An 18,200-nucleotide genomic window follows, 5' to 3' on the forward strand; every position below is an offset into this window, starting at 1 on the left:
AAATTTAAACATAAAGGAAAACACAGGGCAAAGAACTCGGAGGGAAAATGGAGTTATTGGAAAAACAATGTATAATGTACTGCACCATAACATGAAATTCTTTATGTATAAGAGGTTTATATAGCATGGTAGGGCAGGTTGTATTTGTGCTCGCTTCGGCAGCACATATACTAAAATTGGAACGATACAGAGAAGATTAGCATGGCCCCTGCGCAAGGATGACACGCAAATTCGTGAAGCGTTCCATATTTTTGCAACACGGGTTTGCACCTACAACGCCACACTCTTGGCCTGTACACCGTCCACCATCCCCAAGGGGGCTTATTTCTTTGGTCTCTCCCCCCCCCATAACTCCACTTTGCACATTCCAGATTATTCCTATACATCAATAGGATTTTTTTTTAAATCCCGAAAACACAGGTAGTATAACATTATTATTATTATTATTAATCTAACTATGTAATACTCAAAGCAATGGACTCTTAAGTTCATTGATTCCAGTAGGACGACTCCGAGTATGTCTTAGTTGGATATTACCAGTACTATCATTTTGGGGCTGAAAACAAGTTAGATGCATAATAAATAAAAATGCCAGTGGTTGTGAATAAGCTGGAATTTGCAAACTGGAGGAATGAGGCGATGAGAGAGAGAGAAACAAAGGAAATAAACCCCCCGGGGGATGGTGGACGGTGTACAGGCCAAGAGTGTGGCGTTGTAGGTGCAAACCCGTGTTGCAAAAATATGGAACGCTTCACGAATTTGCGTGTCATCCTTGCGCAGGGGCCATGCTAATCTTCTCTGTATCGTTCCAATTTTAGTATATGTGCTGCCGAAGCGAGCACGAATTGTACTTCGCCCGATCTGATATTTAAAGGTTAATCTAGAATATATTTTTTCGATAGTGTGAACAGAAAGTTTCTCTTTTCCACTTAATTTCCCAATCCAACTTCTCAGTTGGTGGTTTTATTTCCATGCACGTGTTTTACTGTTAGGCCTTAAAAAAAAGTGAAATATCTTTTGGATAGTGTTCACCACATTGAATTGTGGGAGACGGCTATGCAAATGACAGGCTCGGTCGTCAGGCAACCCAATGCCAATGGCAACGCCCACCAGTCTATTCAGTTCTGTGTCCTGCTCTGCAACCATGTATTTATTCATATATTTTTACCCTGCTTTTCAAATTAATGTTTCAAAGCAGCTCACCTTTATAGGAGGAAGGGGGGGACAAAATATGAATATCAGTAAGATGCAGAATGAACACGGTTTAAAAGCTGCTTTGCAGAAGTCGTGGCCAGCACATGACAGCTCAATCAGCCAAAGGGGCCACCAGAATGATCCCGGGGCCGGAGCGACTCCCCTTGGAGTAAAAAGATTACAACATTTGGGGATTTTTTGTTTAGAGGAGGAGTCCCCCAGGGGCCTGTGACCTTCATGCAGAGGTCCGCAGCACATCTGCATTAAAGATGCATACCGATTTTTAACTGTTTCTGTTCCTGCTTTTATTTCTTATGTTGCATTTTCGTAACACAGTCAGCATTCTTGTGTTGTTATGTGCCTCCAAGTTGACTATGACTTATGGCGACCCTATGACTCAGTGACCTCCAAGAGCATCTGTCATGAACCACCCTGTTCAGATCTTGTAAGTTCAGGTCTGGGGCTTCCTTTATGGAATCAATCCATCTCTTGTTTGGCTTTCCTCTGTTTCTCTTCCCTGCTGTTCTTCCCAGCATTATTGTCTTTTCTAGTGTTAGGGATAAATTGAAACCCCCAGTGCTTGTAAAACTATAGTTCACTTGTCCTACCTAAACCAGCTTGGGCTTCACGGGAAATAGAACCAAAGTGGCCTTTATTTGACTTTTGATATAAAATGTCGGTTTATTTCCTGGTGACCTGACCCTTACCTACATTCCAGTGGCTCGCATAATAAAAGCCGGTTTAAGCTGGAAACTTCCCTACTATGCATTTCTGTATCACATTTATGCTTATGGCCTTGCTTATTGTTACAAATGCTCCTTGCATAGAAATGTCAAATGCTTTCCAATGTCCCACAAACCTTGACTTGCAATACTCCTTTGATATGTAAGCAAAGTAATATCATGTCTGTCTCCAGTTTAGGGGGGCGCCCGGTTGCAGCTGGGCCTCCCCTCAATAGTTGCCTTTGTCTGTTGTTGCATAGTGCTTATCTCAAGGACATGCGAAGTATGCAGACATAGAGTCTGAGAGATAGTCTTGATGTTTCCTCTTTTGTCCTTCCCCCTGTACCCCCTTACCTCCTTACATATGCCCCAAAGCTATAACAGTTAGAAATTGCTTCTTTTGTATTTTATGACGTGAACCCGATATTGTAAACTTCAGGATAAGCCTATATAAACCCTTGGACACCAATAAACGAGGTTCCCATGCTGGCCTGCTTCGGCTTGTATTGGGTCCCCTTTGCAAAGGTTTTTGTCTCATGTTACTTGATCTCTGATAGTGGGTTCATTTGCACTCAACTCCGCACTCTTCCCGGGTGTAATAAGCGAGTTGGGGTTGACAGGGCGACTTGCGTGTTGGGTTTGGACCTAACAATTGGGGGCTCGTCCGGGATCCCTTGTGCGGACCCCCTTTTTGCCATTGCACCCCTTAATTTGATAACAGGCGCCACGAGAGAATTTTCTCGGTTATCAATAAAAGCGGGCGGCTTTGACACTTTGGGGATAAAGCACAGTTGAGGAAAAACCCGTTATCAGACGTCATGGGAAATAAAGGGAGTGTGCCGGTAAAGGACAGCCCTTTGGGAATCATGTGTATGCTGTGGCAAGAGGAGGAATTGCCTGTGCGAAGGAGAGGCCTGAAAAAGAAAAAGATGATAGAGCTCTGTGAGGAGGAGTGGCCGCGGATGACTGCAGTGTCGGTGCTGGTTGAACGGTGGCCGAGGGGTGGGTCCTTTGAAACCGCTCCGCTACTGGGAGTGCGGAGACGGATTGGGGATACCCACCCGGATCAATTGGAACTTTGGCTCCTATGGAAAATAGGGTCGCAAAAATGGGATAGTCTTACTTTGATGGCAGTGAGAACTTTGTCCATTGAGGAACCCCCTCATTATTTTAATGACGACACGTCAAGTAAAAGAACGGTCTTGAATCGTTCTATAATACCCTCTGCTCCGGATCCGCTACCAGCTCCCGGGGGCGGAGATCCCAATCCGGAGGAAGGGGCCTTTTCATTTGTGTCAGACGATGAGACAGATGAAAAGGGGAAAGAGAAGGGGGCCTCAGGGGGCATGGACACGCGCAAGCGAAAAAAAGAAAAGAAAAGAAAAGAGGCAGAAGCGTTGGAGATGCCTTTGCTTGTACATGATCAGCCGTACGTGGATGGCCACGGGGGTATCCAGCGTACTGAGGTGGTTGAACTAAAGAGTTGGTTGGAATGGGACTTAAAATAATGGAGTAGAATGGCTGGAACTTTCGGGGAACAGCCAAGGAGAATTAGAGAACTGTTAGGCAGGTTGTTTGAAAGCCACAATCCGACGTACTCGGATGTGGAGCATTTGTTGAGAAGGGTACTGACAGGTGAAGAACGTAGCAGGTTGTGGACAATGGAGACTGCTTGGGCTGCGGAGGCGGCAACAAATAGAGCTTGGTTGGACCGAGCGCAAACGGCTGCAGCTTGGGCAGCGGGAGACTGGACGCAGCCTCGCCGCGCTCAGCTGCAGACCGATAGGGATAGGATTTTGACACACTTGGAGCGAATGTCACAGAAACCCCCCAACCAACCTAAATTCATGGCGATCAAACAAGAAGCCAGCGAACCTCCCAGAAAAGTCTGGTCGCGCTTGTTGGAGGGAGCACGTAGTTATACCAATCTGAACCCAGAAAACGTGCTGGACCATCCGACCCTCATTGCTAATTTTGTTCATCAAGCGCAACCAGCGGTGAGGGATTATTTTCTGAATTTCAGACCCGGATGGGGGGGGGAGGCTGTGACTGTGATTTTGGAAGTAGCGGATTTTGTGTGGGACAAAGACAAGGAGAAAAGTAGAAAGAAGGAGAAGAAGGAGGATTTTGAAATGCTGGCTCTTGCAATAAGAGGCCAGCCACCAAATAGAGGATTTCGAGGCAGGGGAAGAGGTTTTCCCAGGGGGCCGAGAGCCGGAGACCAGAGAGGAAGGGGACAGATGAGGTATCCGTGGCAGGGAGATAGGGCTTGTTTTCAATGTGGTGATTATTCTCATTTTAAGAAAGACTGTCCGTGGAGGACAGGGAACGCGCAGTACACCCCTAACAACCCTTCTTACCCAGATTTTACAGGCACGAACGCAGATTTTCCGCCCCCACCTCCACCTGCTGCTCAACAAACACCGGCTTCATGGGACCAGTACGGCGGGCACCAAGCGAACCAGCAATGACTACACGTGGATAGGGAGGGGCTGGGAGCAGGGCTAATGAATCTTATGTCTCTGGCAGGTTTCTTTCTCTCTCTCTCTCTCCCAATCCAAGAACCCAGACTGTCCTTAAACGTGCAGGGGCAAATGGTGACTTTTCTGGTGGATACTGGAGCCACATACTCCCTGATAAATGTTGCATCCGATAGTTGGTTAAGTAAAGAAGTGAAAATGACAATGGGGGTAGACGGAAACCCCACACCAATGTGCATAACGTTACCATTGCAAGTAAAATACAATGATAAAATGTTTAACCATGTTTTTCTTTATTCTGCTTCATGCCCTATTTCTTTAATGGGCCGTGTTGGGTTTGGACCTAACACTAGTGAATCATGTCTTCTCATTATGTGCCCAAAGTATGATAACCTCAGTTTCATCATTTTAGCCACACCTGGGAGAAGGCTATCAACAGCGACTGCTTCCATGATCAGACGCAGTCCACCTCTGAACAGCAGCTGTTGGGACTCACAAGTGCGGAGAGTTGCTGTTGCACCCAGGTTTGGCTGGCCACTGCGAGCACAGGACTAGAGGGGCCTCCGTTGGCCTGACCCGGCACTGCAGGACTCTTCTGACGTTCCATCTCTTGCAGGGGTGGGCACCCTGTGACCCTCCCAGATGTTGGCCTTAGTGGCTCTGGGAGGGGCCGCTGGAGTCCAACCACATCTGGAGGGCACCAAGGACTTGGTTCCAAGGACTTGCTTCCTGGCAGGGTGCGGAAGGGAGACACTCATTTGTAACGTAATAGAAAAGAGCCCTGGGGGAGGCGGAAGGTCAGGACCTCGATTGCACTGACGTCCAGACAATCACACACAGAGGTGCAATGCAAAATTCGGTGCAAATGCAAATCCGGTGCAATGCAATGCAAATGGAAATACAAAATGCAGGCGGGGAAGGGTTCGATCCAGCCGCGCCTCCCGCCGCCGCCTTTTCCAGCCCTCCGCGCCCGGCCCGGCCCCCGAGCTGACGCGGCTTCCTGGGGCGGTGCAGCCGCGGAGGCGGCCGGGCCGGAGCGCTTCTCCCGTCTTGGGGTCCCAGAGAGGCCGGCGCGAGCGGGGTGGGGGGAGGCCATCCGGCCCGGCGATGGTGGTGCTGAAGGGGGCAGACATCGGGGGCGCCAGGGGGGGGCAAGAGGAGCCGCAGCTGGGAGCCCCCCTAGCGCAGCCCTACGGGTGAGTCCTGGGCAGGTCAAGGGGGCTCAGCTGAGCCCTCTTTAGGACCCCCAAAGTTCATGGCTTCCTTTGCAGGGAGAAGAACTGGGGCTCTTTTTCTTTCCTTTAAAAGGGTGCCTTTCTCGGGCCAACGCCTCTCCAAGCAGATGGTGCAATCACAAGGGCAACAGCCCTGCCAAGCTGTTTCTGGGTGTTCGTTTTGTTTTGTTTCTTTGCCTCCCCACCCTTGGAGGTAGACTGCCCCTGGGTGAGGAGGCTCCATTTTGGTTGGCAGGACACAAGGTGAACCCTGGTGGAACCAGGCCACAAAGGGCCGTTGGGTTCAGTAACCCGCTCCTGAAAGGGGTAGGCCCTGGATCCTCCAGTTGGGCGGGCAACAGCCCTGGAATTTGAAGGTATCCTGCCTCTGAGGATGGAGGTTCCACTTGGTGGGGTGGGTCAACAGAGTTCTTCCTTTGATATTTGTGGGTGAGAGGGCCGGGCTGGGACCTGGGAGGAGACCTGGTTTCAAATCCTTCCTGGGGGGGAGTCACTGACTCTCAGCCTCCCCTACCTCACAGGGTTGTCATGAGGACAAAACGGAGAGGGAGAGCTTTTGCTCTCCGGAGGACAGGCGGGGTAGAGATGCAAAAGTACATATATAAAAGCCATTGAAGCGGACGGCTGTCATACCACCTTTTACAGTACTGCATTCCGCAGGTAGAGGATACGTTGCAGGCCGCTTTTGCCATCTGAGCCAAGCTGTAGCATAACTGCAAGTGACTTGGGGGTTAGCTGGCTCCCCCTTATTCATAACCCTGTGCCAACCTGGTGCCCCCTTGAATCGTTTTCCAAGCCAGCGGATGTCAACTAAACCGCCCTTGCAATGGCTGCTTCCGAGTACCGCTGGCTGGGAATCAGAAGAGCAGCCATTGGGCTCAGGTCCGGCTTTGGGGGGCGGGGAGCTTCCCCTTGGGACATCTGGCCGGCCACCGTGAGGACAGGAGGCTGGAACAGAGGGGAGGCCCTTGGGCCTGATCCTGTTGGTGGTGCCACCACCCAGCGCTGCCCCATGACGGGGCCTTTTCAGTGATGGTGCCCCATTTGTGGAAGGCTCTCCCCAGGGAGTTGTCTCCGTTTCCATCGCTGTTAATCTTTGCCCAGGCGCTGGGGAAAGAAATGTGTTGAGACTGCGTTTTAGGGTTGTACCTCTTTGCCCCATTCCCCCCCACCCCGATGCAGGAGGATCGAAGACAGCTTGCCTGCCCTGCGGGGGAGCCCCTCTGCCAAACGGTTCTCCCCGGCCAAACGAAAGCAATACTACATCAACCAGGCCATCCGCAACTCAGACCTCGTCCCCAGAGCCAAGGGGCGCAAGAGCCTTCAGCGCCTGGAGAACAGTTAAGTTTCCCCTTGCGGTGGTGGTTGTGTGCGTTTGTCCGTCGATTGTGGGAAACTGCCTCACCCTGCTCTGTCTGGCTCAGTGTTGCCTGCACTGACTGGCAGCAACTCCCAAGAGTTTCAGGCGGGGAGTCTCCTGCATGCCAAACAGGCACTGTACCACTGAGCTACAGCCCGCTCTCCAGAGGATGCAGCCCTGTTTACAACGGGTGGGGGACCCTTTTTTCCCCCATCCTGAGGGCCACATTCGCTTCTGGGTAGGCTTCTGGGGGCCACATGCCAGTGGTGGGCGGGGCCAGAGGCAAAAGTGGGTGGAGCAACGTATGTAAATATTTGCCTTTGTACAGTAGGCTAGTCGCGGTCTGTGAGTCGCTTACTGCAGAGGTTCGTCATGGGGGTCTGTGTTTCTTCCAGCGCGGTATCTAATGACCCTTCTGGAGCAGGACGAATGCGCCAGCGAAGAAGGGGACCTCACCCACCCGGCCAGTCCCAGTATCTTCACCGAGGCCTGCAACAATGAGACTTACATGAAGGTACGTTTTTGCTAAACGCATCCTCCAGGTCTCCTCTGTGGGAGGCAGTCCAGCTTTAGAACAGATTCCCTGCCTTTCTGAAATTTCATCTCCCCTCCAGTCACTTGCCAGGTGAATTGGGGTGCTGTTGCAAAGTTAATCACTTTGCAAGACCTTAGCTCCTCTGTAAGCCAATCAAAGTAAACTTTGCAGAAGCTGAGTTGCCAGGTTGAAGCCAACCTTGGGAGACCTCAGCTGCTTTGCACAGTCAGTTTAAAAGCTTTGTCAGACCTGAATTTTGAAGTAGCTTGAGGATGTCACTTTTAGCATATACACAAATTTGATCTGAATGAACATGCGTTCTAAACTCTTGGGCAGTTTTAATGGTTGGGTCAGTGGGTAGAGGCTAGAGTTCAGTCTTCTACCTAGGATTCAGGCAGGAAAGTTGATAAAATCTCCGGGGTGATGGTGGAATGAGGATAAAATGAGTTTCAATAACAATAATAATAATATTTTTTTTGGCTGTATCGGTTGGATTTGAAATTGGCTTTACATCTGAAAAGTGTTTTTATTTTAATTGCTAGGATTGTTTTCAATATAGGAAATTGCATAGTGGGTTTTCTTTTGAAACACGGATGCTTTTACCGTGAAAGGGCTTCAAGGTATTTTGTAAGAAGCAATTCATAAATGGAGTTTAAATTTTTTTTCTTAATTAATTAAATAAAATTAAAATTGGTAAAAGTATTGGGCCTGGCAAACCCAATAATTAATAGTTATTAAATAAACAGTTCCTCTTTCAACAAGCCTTTTAAGTAGAGACCTTATCCCAGTCTGTGTATGTGTTTTTCAGATTTTTTTAAAGCTGTTTTTTAAAATATGTTCTAAAGATGTTTTGTTGTGATATGTTTTAAAATCTTTTGTTTTTAGAGTGCTTTTAGTGTTTTTGTTTGCCGCCCTGGGCTTCTTCTGGGAGGAAGGATGGGAAATAAATTTAATTAATAAATAATAAAATATAAATGTTTTAAATTACTAAGTAATCATTATCTGTAATAACTAGAGCTGTGAATTTCCTTGAAGAATCAAGGGACAGCCCTCGTGAATCATAATCATGAGGGCTAGTAGCCTCTGCCGTTTTGCAAATAAAACCAGAGGCTCCCCAGGAAGCTCAGTGGTGCTGGATGGACGCCAGGTCTCCAGGGCACCCAGGAGCGCGCACAACTTTGCCACAACACCTTGGGGCAAAGTACCAGCTGGCGAGGGACATAATATCAGAGGAATGTCTTTGTCCCCAAGGAGGGAGGAAGCATTGAGTGGCAATGATGAGTCAGTGCTGCAGGAAGGCAGGGAGCTTAGTCACACCTGCTCTCTCCTGCCCGCCACGCTTCCTGCCACAGCCTGAAAGACCTGGCATAGGGTTAGCTCTAACCCTCAATGCTAGCCCTACTCAGAGTAGACCCACTGAAGTTAACAGACATGACCGAGGGCCCCCCTGCACTATACGTTTAACTTAGTATCATGCCGCTTTTGCCGTCATGGCTTTCCTCCAGAGGATCCTGGGAACTGTAGTTTGTTAAAGGGTGTATATATATATATATATATATATATATATTATTATTATTACATTTATATCCCACCTTTCCTCTAAGTGGCTCAAGACGGCGTCCAGACATGGTTCTCCCCTTCCCGATTTTATCCTCATAACAACCCTGTGAGGTAGGTTAGGCTGAGAGAGAGAGAAATAATGAAGCCCCTGGTGAGCTTTGTGGCTGAGCGGGGATTTGAACCTGGGTCTCTCCCAGGTCCCAGTCCGATGCTCTAACCACTACACCATGCTGACAGACAGGTGTCACTTGTAGGAGAGTGGTTGCACTGCAGTTGGCTGTCCCTTCCAGCCCACCGCCTTGGAGAGCAGGCGTCAGGCCTGGGGGTGAATAGGAGGCTGCCTGCTTAATGCTTTGCACACCCCTTCCCCAGCCATACTCTGTACCCAGAAGGAGACCCCAGGAAATGGTCTGGGATTAGGTGTGGGTCTTTGGTCTCCATAATCTGTGGGAAAGGGCGAGTAAATAGGCTCACGCGCCCCTCTCTGTCAATCCTGCATTGCTTGGGGCTGCTTTGGCAATTCTGGGTCTGAACCCCAAAACTCCTGTGCAAAGCTGCCTTGAATCTCTGGGGCCCGGCCACTTAATCAACTTAAAAGCTCTGGTGGAGTGACCTGCTGGCAAAAGCGGACGGTGGCCCTAAGAAGCTGGTGCTGCTGCTGCCGATGGCGATAGGCTTAATTGGGATGGGCAGAGGAGGAAATTTGCTGAGATTGCGTATTGAATGTAGTTATTGTGTGTGTGTCTCTCTCTCTTGGTTAAGATTTGGAACGACTTCATGAACCGGTCCGGCGAGGAACAAGAGCGAGTCCTTTTGTATTTGGAAGAGGAGGCTGCGAAGAAGCGGACGAACCAGCTGCCTGGCAAAGCCGAGGTCAAGTGGAAAGGTGCAGAGGCCTGGCCAAAAAATCAACGCCCTCTCTTCCCTTTAGTTCACGTGGGCATCCTTTGCAGCTCGAGGGCCACGCTCCTTCTGGGCATTACCCGGGGGCCACATGCCAGAGGCTGGGGGGCCAGAGGCAACAAATGTAAATGTTATTATTATTATTATCATTTTATATTAAATTTATATCCCACCCTTCCTCCCAGTAGCCTTGTGCAGTAGGCTACTTTCTAGAAACACACGCACACCCTCTCTGTCCAAGCAAGCCTGGCGTGCTCGGAGTCCAAGCACTCTTTTCCAGCGGCCCGAAAACGTGCAGGGAAGGCTGGTGTCAGTTATGGCTTGGGGAGACTTCCGAGGGCCGCATCCAGCCTGTGGGCCTGAGATTCTCTTACTACCACCACCCCGTTAGTCATCCTGAAAGCACAGGCAGAGATGTTGGCCTCTATCTCGGATAGCTTTTAACAGTGGTTTCGGCAAACTCACTGAGGGAGGGCCCGGTATCAAAGGAAACTCCATATCCTGGGCTGCAAGAGGGGGACATTTTATTTATTTGTCATGACATTTATACCCCACTTTGACTCCAAGGAGCTCAAGGTGACGTGCGTGGTTCGCTCCCTCCCCACTTTATCCTCCCCACAACCCTGCGAGGTAGGTTAGGCTGAGAGGCAGTCCTCCACCCAGGCAATCAAGAGGCACCGTCGCAGTTCATGGGCGTGTTCCAGCCCGACTGAAGCACTCGAGGGGGCCAGTGGCGGTTAAGGTTAGGAGGTGGCCTGCTGGGGGTCCCAAGAGCCACCTTCGGGCTGCAGGCTAGCAGCTGCCCACCCGTGTTCTGCATCAGAACGTCGGAAGAGCCTGGCTGATAGATCAGGCCAAAGGAGGCCCATCTAGTCCTTGCTGTTGTCTGTCCTGACTCTTCCGACGTCCAACTTCATTGAAGCCCAAGAGGTCTCAGCGTTACCAGAGAGGGAGAAAAGCGTCTCTCTCCCCACTGCATCCATGCTGTGGCATCGTTGTATGCGCTTCTGTCGTGTCACCTCTGAGCTGCCTTTTCTCTAAACGTAGAGTCCCAAATGCTGCAGCCTTCCCTCGCATCACAGTTGCTCCATCGCCTTCTTGAAACGCCTCATTGTCCTTCTCTTCCTACCCACCGTTTTGCAGAGCATCCCAACGACACGCCCAAACAGTGTTTCCTGCGCATCAGCCGGCGACTGCGGATGACGCTCAAGCGAGGGCGCGTTCCCATGGTACGTTCGTCTTTTTTGCAGAACTGTCTGTTTGCTAGCCTAGCAAACCCCCACCCACCCTCGCACCCTGGGAAGTATGTTGAGTTGCCCAACTATTTTTCTCTCCCCCGCCTCCTCTGCCTTTAAAAAACCAGTGGATGTGTCAATTCAGCACGTGAAGCTTCTCTCTGTAGCTTTCTCTTTGTGCCAGGCAAAGCTTCACCTGCTGACTCTCTGTTCATGAGGGTGCTCTTAAAGGCATAGAAGCGAGCACAGGGAGGAAAGGTGGCAACCTTCATCTGTAAGGCAGAGCCGTGCTGTTGGCAGCTCTTCTGAGCAACTGCCGCTTCTCTGTATTTTGCAAAAGATTTGGCATGCAGAAATTTAGCAGCTGCCAATGCTTCATTCCCTTGCTTTGAAGATTGCTGGTTCCTATGCCTGTTAAAGGCGTAGGAGCAGACTAGGTTGGCCTTTTCTGGTCAGTTGGCAGTCCTTCAGTCCTAATGTTGTTTGAGTGTGTACGTGTGTATTCACTGCATTTCAGCCAAAGGAAGACAAGGAAGAAATGTATGCCATATCTAAGTACAGAAGAGCACCTCTTCTTGTTAACATTTTACCCTCCAGGATCCTGGACGGCAGATTTACAAAAGTTTTCAGTAAGGGTAGGCACCGCCCTTAGGAACATAGGACGTTGCTTTATACAGAGTCAGGCCGTTGGTCCATTTAGCTCAGGGTTGTTCACACTGACTGGCAGTGGCTGTGCAGGGTTTTCAGGCAGGAGTCTCTCCCAGCCATACCTGGAGTTTCTTCTGTGTTTCCACCACTGAGCTGCGGCCCTTCCCCTGAATAGAAACATGCCTTCTGCAGAGTCAGACCAGTGGTGTATCTAGCACTTTATTAACTACACTGACTGGCAGCAGCACTCTAGGGTTTTAGGAGAGGAATCTTCCCCAGCCTTCTAGAGAGGCCAGCGATCAAAGCTGGGTGTCCAAGCCAGCTTCAGGACCTTTTGCAGAGACAGCCTCCAAATATACCACTGGGGGCCACCCAGGATGGCGGGTTGTTTACAGGGCCTTGGTCCCCGGTGGACTTTTCCTTGACAATGTCTGCTGTGGGTTTCTTTGGACACACGTCTCCCATTGCACCTTTTCCCCCTCAAGGCCTCGCATTTCTTTTCTTTTTCATAGGGGACTCTGGAATGCCTGGAAGAGGATCTTTTGGCTTTTTTCTCTGCCAGCCCTCGCTCCGTCTACACGGCCATGATGGACAGCAGGTAACAAAACGGATTCCAGGACGGCGGAGCATTTCCTGTGGCTTTGGCAAACGTGCCCGAGAGGTTTCATGGAGATTTAAAATGCACCATGGTTTGTTTTTAAAGAGAGGGCTGGGGAAATGGTACCCCTCTGGATGTTGCTGTCCACAGCTCCCATCTTCATCCCCTGACCATTGGCTTTGCTGGCTGCTGGGAGTTTGAGTCCAGAAAGATCTGAATGGATATGTTCCCCCATCCCTGATGTAAGAAGAGACATTCTCCGCTCTCAGGAAGGAATGCCTCTTCTGAATAGAGGCATTCTTCCATCTCTTGCATGCATTCAGGAATGCTGTTTTTTAGGCGGGGTGGAGAACCTGTGGATCCCAGAGGTTGTTGGACTACAACTCCCATCATCCCTTGGATGTTGGAGATGCTGATGAAAGTTTGAGTCCAGGAACGTCTGGATGGCATGGTTAGGCTGCCCATCATTCAGCCAACGACTGGCCTCATTCGCTGACTAGGAGATGGAGTCCAACAGCATCTGAAGGGGGGCACACACTTGGGGAAAGGTGATACAAACAGTCAGAAATACCCATCCACTTCCAAGTTCTTGTAGGTCAGGGCTGGGGCACTTGTGGCCCTCCAGATGTTGCTGGACTTCAATTCCTATCAGCCCCAGCCAGCATGGGCAGTGGTTATGGAGCCCCACAGCATCTGAAGGGTGTTCTTTCCCTGTTGTGGGTAAACCTTGTTCTAAAGTTAATAAAAATGTCCTTTTCATTCTTCTCTGCAGCTTTGAGCGACTGCTTCTTCACGCTCTCTGCCAATACATGGATCTCGCGTCTGCTAGTAAGGACTAATTTCTGATAAATATATAATTTGTAGTTTTTTTTTTAAAAAAAAAACTTGTTTGCTGGGGTTGAACTGCTATCTCTCCCTTCCATGAAGGGCAAGGCCTTCCAAGGACACCTCCCACCTTGCAGTCTGGCCTTCCAGGCTGGCTGATAATCCAGCCAGTTGCAAATAAGTTAAAATAAAAATAAAAATTGGCTATCTGAAAGCCCAAGGTGTGGATTCTCAGATCCTTCCAGTTCCTGTTTTGAGAAAGGATGAAGAGGACGGCAGCAATGTGAGGCGCAAGGCTTTTCCAGCTGCGTTAATTTTTCTGTGGGATCTCCCCCCATTTTGTAACCTCATTCGTAGTAACGAAGGGATCCCTGTTGCAAATGCAAATTGTTAGGCAGTTTTGAAAGGCTTTGGCTTAGTTTATTAAATACAAGTAACATCAAACGCGCTGATCATTCTTCGGGGCTGTGGTGGGGAAAACCTTTTCAGCTTGAGGGCCACTTTATCATTTGGGTGACTTTCCAGGGGCCAGATGCCAGAAGTGGGCGGAGGCAGAGGCAAAAGTGGGCGGAGCGGTGAATGTAAACCTTACCTTTGTGCAATAGACTCTTGTCTGTCTACGCTCTGCCCTCCATCCTGGCATGGTCTAGAGGTGCCAGGGATTGAACCCAGGGCCTTTTGCATGCAAAGCAGGTGCTCCACACACAGAGCACTCTGGAGTTCCAGGCAGGGGTCCCCCCTTGCCCTGCCTGGAGATGCCATTGCGGACTGAACGTGGGACCTTCTGCACGCAAAAAAAGCAACGCAAATATATTTCTCTTTTGAAAATATCTTAGGTTCCGACTACGAAGGGAAACGCCAAATGAAGGTTAGCAACAAGCACACAGTCTTCCTCCCCCCGGAGCTGCTTCTCTCGACTTACCTGGAGCAAATGAGCTGATGATGTCCCGGCCTTCCAGATCGTCATTCAGGGATTCCCTGCCCTTCCGGCTTAACCAAGAAACCACAAAAGGAAATTTAGCAGACCAGCCCCTCCTGCCCATGCTCGCCATTTCAGGCTTTGGGAGGTGGTTCCTTTCCCTACAGGGCAGCGATGGGGGACTTGTGGCCCCCTGGATGTTGTTGGACTCCCATCATCCCTGGCCGCTGAGGCTTCTGGGAGTTGGAGTCCAGCAACATCTGGAAGGATACAGCTTTCTCATCCCTGATCTGAGAAGAGGCATTCCCCGCTCTCGGGAGGGAATGCCTCTTCTCAGTAGAGGGGTTCTTCCATCTCACACGTGCAGCAGTGAATGCTGCTGCTTAGGGCTTACTCCTAAGAGGATGTGTTAGATTTGGGGGGGGGTATCCCCGCAGCCTCCTGTTTTCCCATCTCATTTCATCCCATTTCAGGAAGTTTGTGCTGTGGAGTGTGTTACTCTGTGCTAGTAAGACCTGTTGAAGTTAATACAAATGACTAACTTAGGTTTGTTCATTTCAGTGGGTCTACTCTCCGTAGGGTTCAGTGCAATGCAACCCACGGCATCGCATCTGAAAGCTCATAGATGCGACTCTCAGGTTGCTTAAGGCTGTCCAACATCAAACAGCTCTGACAGGTTAGATCTCCCCGTCCTGAGTTAAGCCATTTCTCTCTCTCTCTCTCTCTCTCTCTTTTGCGCGCGCGCGCGCACACACAGACATTTTCTCCCCCCATCCCTCCCAGTTGAAGTCACTGTGCCTTCCCAAGAGCAGCCCTGATGGGCCAGGCCAAAGGTCTGCCTAGTCCAGCGTCCTGTTCTCACAGTGGAAACCCTCATGCCTCTTTGGAAGCCCCCAAGCAGGGCCAGAGCCCCACAGCAGCTCTCTCCCCCTGCAGCTCCCGGCAGCTGCCCTTCAGAGGCATCTTGCCTCCGACGGAGGAGGCAGAACGTAGCCACCGTGGCTAGCAGCCATTGGTAGCCGCCTCCGCCGTGAGTTGGTTGCCTTTTCCTCCTCTTCTGAAGCCATCCAAGTTGGTGACCATCACATCCAGCCGGAGCGAATCCCAGAGTTTAACTCTGCGGGACATGAAGAAGTCCTTTCCTTTCCCTGCCCTGAATCTTACAATATCCAGCTTCGTTGTTAATATTATCATTATTTGATTTATATCCCGCCTTTCCTCCCAGCAGGAGCCTGCAGGGTGTTAAGGGAGAGAGAGAAAATGCTTTTCTCTGTCCACTCACTCCATGCCATGCATCATGATTTTATGCACCTCTCTATCATGTCCCCCCCCCATAGTCACATTTTTTCTAAACAAAAAAAGTCTCTCTTCTCAGGGGAATTGCTTCTTGGTCATTTGAGTTCCCTTTTCTGAACCATTTCCTTTTTGAGGTGTGACAACCAGAACCGTGCACAGCGTACCTCCAGAAAAGATTTACTGTCAGTGTGAAGGAGACTTGCTGTTGGCATACCCCTTGATTGGAAACAGGCACACCCAGGGCAGTGATTCAGACAGGGCTGTGACAGACAGCCTCCTCTGAAGACAGCAGTTATTCGGCCTCTGTCGAGACTGTCAGATGCTGTTCGATCATTAAAAAAGGATAATTGCCTGTCATTGGAGGAGGCTGTCCTTTGTATCGCTGTCTGGTCTTGTGTTCTGCCCTGCAAAAGTAAATCTGAACTGGTTTCTACCATTGGTGATAGATAAGGATTTTGAGTTTTAGGCATGGATTAAATATGTGGTACGAAGTACATAAACCCATCAGGAATCATTGCAGGGTCTAATAAATGAGCAAATTGCTGTGTAAAGTTTTGGATTGTTGTTGCGTCTGCTCACGTTGATTTTTATTTTTGCATGATCAAAAATGTCGTATACCAAAATGGGGTGTTTGTGTGTGTGGGGGAGTTGTGTGATTTTTTTACTGTTCAGGCTGTCAAGTTAGCAGTGCTCATTTGCAAATATTCTGCTTATTGAGAATTATGCACTTCATGATCTGTTGTGATTCTGAGGCTGTTCCAAGACAAAGTTGAATTTCCATTTTTTGTTAGAAATCCTTTGAGCTCCCCATGAAAATAAAATCCCTGTCTGTTGGGAACTAAGCTGTCAAAGACTTTTGGCTAGCTTTCTGTCTGACGTCCTAATTTACTATGTGCAAGAAGAATGGGGGGGATTTGAACCTGACCCCCATATACACACACACACACACACACACACACCTTTCACTACAGCGATGCAGCCAATCCTTCTGCTAAATGTATAAACCAAGGTTGGATTTTGTAACAAGAACAAAATGTGTTCAGAGTTGGATGCTTTCCTTGTAAATAAATATTGATGCTTTTAAAAGTAGAGTTACTGGGTATGTCTTCGTGCTTTTCTAAATGTAGCCCCTTGCAACTTTTTTGGACTTTTAAAATTCAATGCATTTTGGGGGGGGAGTTGGTCTTTTTTAAAAAAAAAAACTAGCAGACACTTTGGGCTGCACAGCAGACAGAAATCCAACAGGTGATGAGTCCTTCTGTAATAAGGATTTTATAATGGACTTTATGCCATTATGGCACGTGAGCGGTACATAAATCAGTAAATAATAATAGTAGTTATATAATTTCTAAAATCAAGCTGTATTTTCTACAATCAAACGGTATATACATTTTGTTAAAAATCTTTTTATTCTGTTGCTGGGATGTCACCTGGGCAAAGGTAAGAGTCACATCTGTGGCCACTGTTGCTTCTGGCTCTGTCCACCACTGCTGTGCAGCACTTCAGAGGCTCCCCATGAAGGAGTGTGGCCCGTTGGGCTGAAAAAAGTTTCCCCCTCCCACTCCAGTGCAAACTAGGAGGCCTCAAACAGACGGCAGGGACAAAAACCATCCAACACTTAACACAGACATACCACAGAGCAAAACGTTGGCCCGTGCTGATCACACGTCCTTAAGAAGGTGAAATGGTCCCTCTGGCAATGCACATTGCAGAAACAGGAGCATTTTTGCCCTCGTCCTATACGTTTTGTTACTCTTGCCCTTCTGCAAGTATAAACAGATCGGGGAAACCCTCATGTTTAAAAAGCAGGGAGTGAGGAGTTTGCTCCATAGGCCAAGAAGCTGCTGGCTTTGATGGGCAAGACAGAAGATCACAGCTCAGCTATTGTGAGCCTTGTGCGCCGCCCTCCAGAGATAATTTAGTTGCCGGTTGGAGAGATGTTAAGATGCCTTTTGGCTGGGAACCAGCTGCCTTGTTTTTTTAATTAAATGAATTGCTTTTGGGCCCTGATGAAGATCAAACTGCTGGCGGGGGGGGGGGGAGAGACTGAAAGGGGGTGTCTTAAGAGAGATTGAAAAAGGAATATCATAAAGAGATTTAAACGGGTGTCACAAAGAGGGATTTAAAAGGACTCATCAAGCGAAAGTATATCTCTCAAAAGTAGGACCAACTCTCAAAACAAAAGGAACGCGCGCAAGTCAGTTGCTCATCGGCAGTAGGCACAGCAAGAACTCTGCTGTGTACAGCCTCCTTGAAAGGGAATTTTCCCCACCCCACCGCCTTTTCCGGGGGTCTGTAGAGAGCGAGATTTAAGTATCGCTCCTGGTGCTCTTGACCTTTATGGGAACACTTGACGGAGCATAGGCTGTTCCTAAACATTTCTATTTTGTCCTGGAAGAATGGTAATATGTTGTTGCCAGCTCCAACTGCGACACACGGCACGATTGGTAAGAGCTTCAACAGGCAGAAAGGATTGTTTGATTGTGTGTTACACCATCCTCGTTCTTGGGCTACCACGTTGTGGCTTTAGATTTTTCTCCGGCAGGGACAAGGGGCATCTGTGGCCCTCCAGATGCATTCAGCCTGGTCATCAAGCAGTCTTCCATTCCAAGCACAGACCCACAGACAAAGCACCGCAGCAGTCTAGCCTGGTTGTGCTTGATTACCTTATGGGCAAGTTCCTTTTCTTT

At 49.1% G+C, this 18,200-nt stretch overlaps 1 protein-coding gene and 2 non-coding genes across 3 annotated transcripts; 2 read left to right on the forward strand and 1 right to left on the reverse strand.

Moving 5' to 3' along the window:
* The first annotated feature begins 146 nt into the window (after window positions 1-146).
* LOC133373001 (U6 spliceosomal RNA) lies at window positions 147-253 on the forward strand. The gene has a single exon (XR_009759599.1). It is a non-coding gene; the product is annotated as a U6 spliceosomal RNA (small nuclear RNA).
* A 482-nt stretch (window positions 254-735) lies between these two features.
* On the reverse strand, window positions 736-842 carry LOC133373002 (U6 spliceosomal RNA). Its single transcript, XR_009759600.1, has one exon. It is a non-coding gene; the product is annotated as a U6 spliceosomal RNA (small nuclear RNA).
* Window positions 843-5,382: 4,540 nt separating this feature from the next.
* Window positions 5,383-16,601, forward strand: R3HDM4 (R3H domain containing 4). Its single transcript, XM_061601626.1, has 8 exons — window positions 5,383-5,592; window positions 6,814-6,971; window positions 7,387-7,505; window positions 9,849-9,972; window positions 11,133-11,218; window positions 12,385-12,470; window positions 13,243-13,298; window positions 14,132-16,601. Exons 1-8 carry the CDS (start codon window positions 5,504-5,506, stop codon window positions 14,233-14,235), a joined length of 822 nt encoding a protein of 273 aa, XP_061457610.1. The 5' UTR covers window positions 5,383-5,503; the 3' UTR covers window positions 14,236-16,601.
* The last annotated feature ends 1,599 nt before the right edge of the window (window positions 16,602-18,200 follow it).

The sequence above is a fragment of the Rhineura floridana genome, chromosome 18 (genome assembly GCF_030035675.1).
Source record: "Rhineura floridana isolate rRhiFlo1 chromosome 18, rRhiFlo1.hap2, whole genome shotgun sequence".
NCBI lineage: Eukaryota > Metazoa > Chordata > Lepidosauria > Squamata > Rhineuridae > Rhineura > Rhineura floridana.

Coding starts and splice junctions, on each gene's coding strand:
- R3HDM4 (XM_061601626.1), top strand. CDS start 5,504: ATGGTGGTGCTGAAGGGGGCAGACATCGGGGGCGCCAGGGGGGGGCAA. Junction 5,593..6,813: donor CCCCTAGCGCAGCCCTACGG/GTGAGTCCTGGG, acceptor ACCCCGATGCAG/GAGGATCGAAGACAGCTTGC. Junction 7,506..9,848: donor ACAATGAGACTTACATGAAG/GTACGTTTTTGC, acceptor CTCTTGGTTAAG/ATTTGGAACGACTTCATGAA.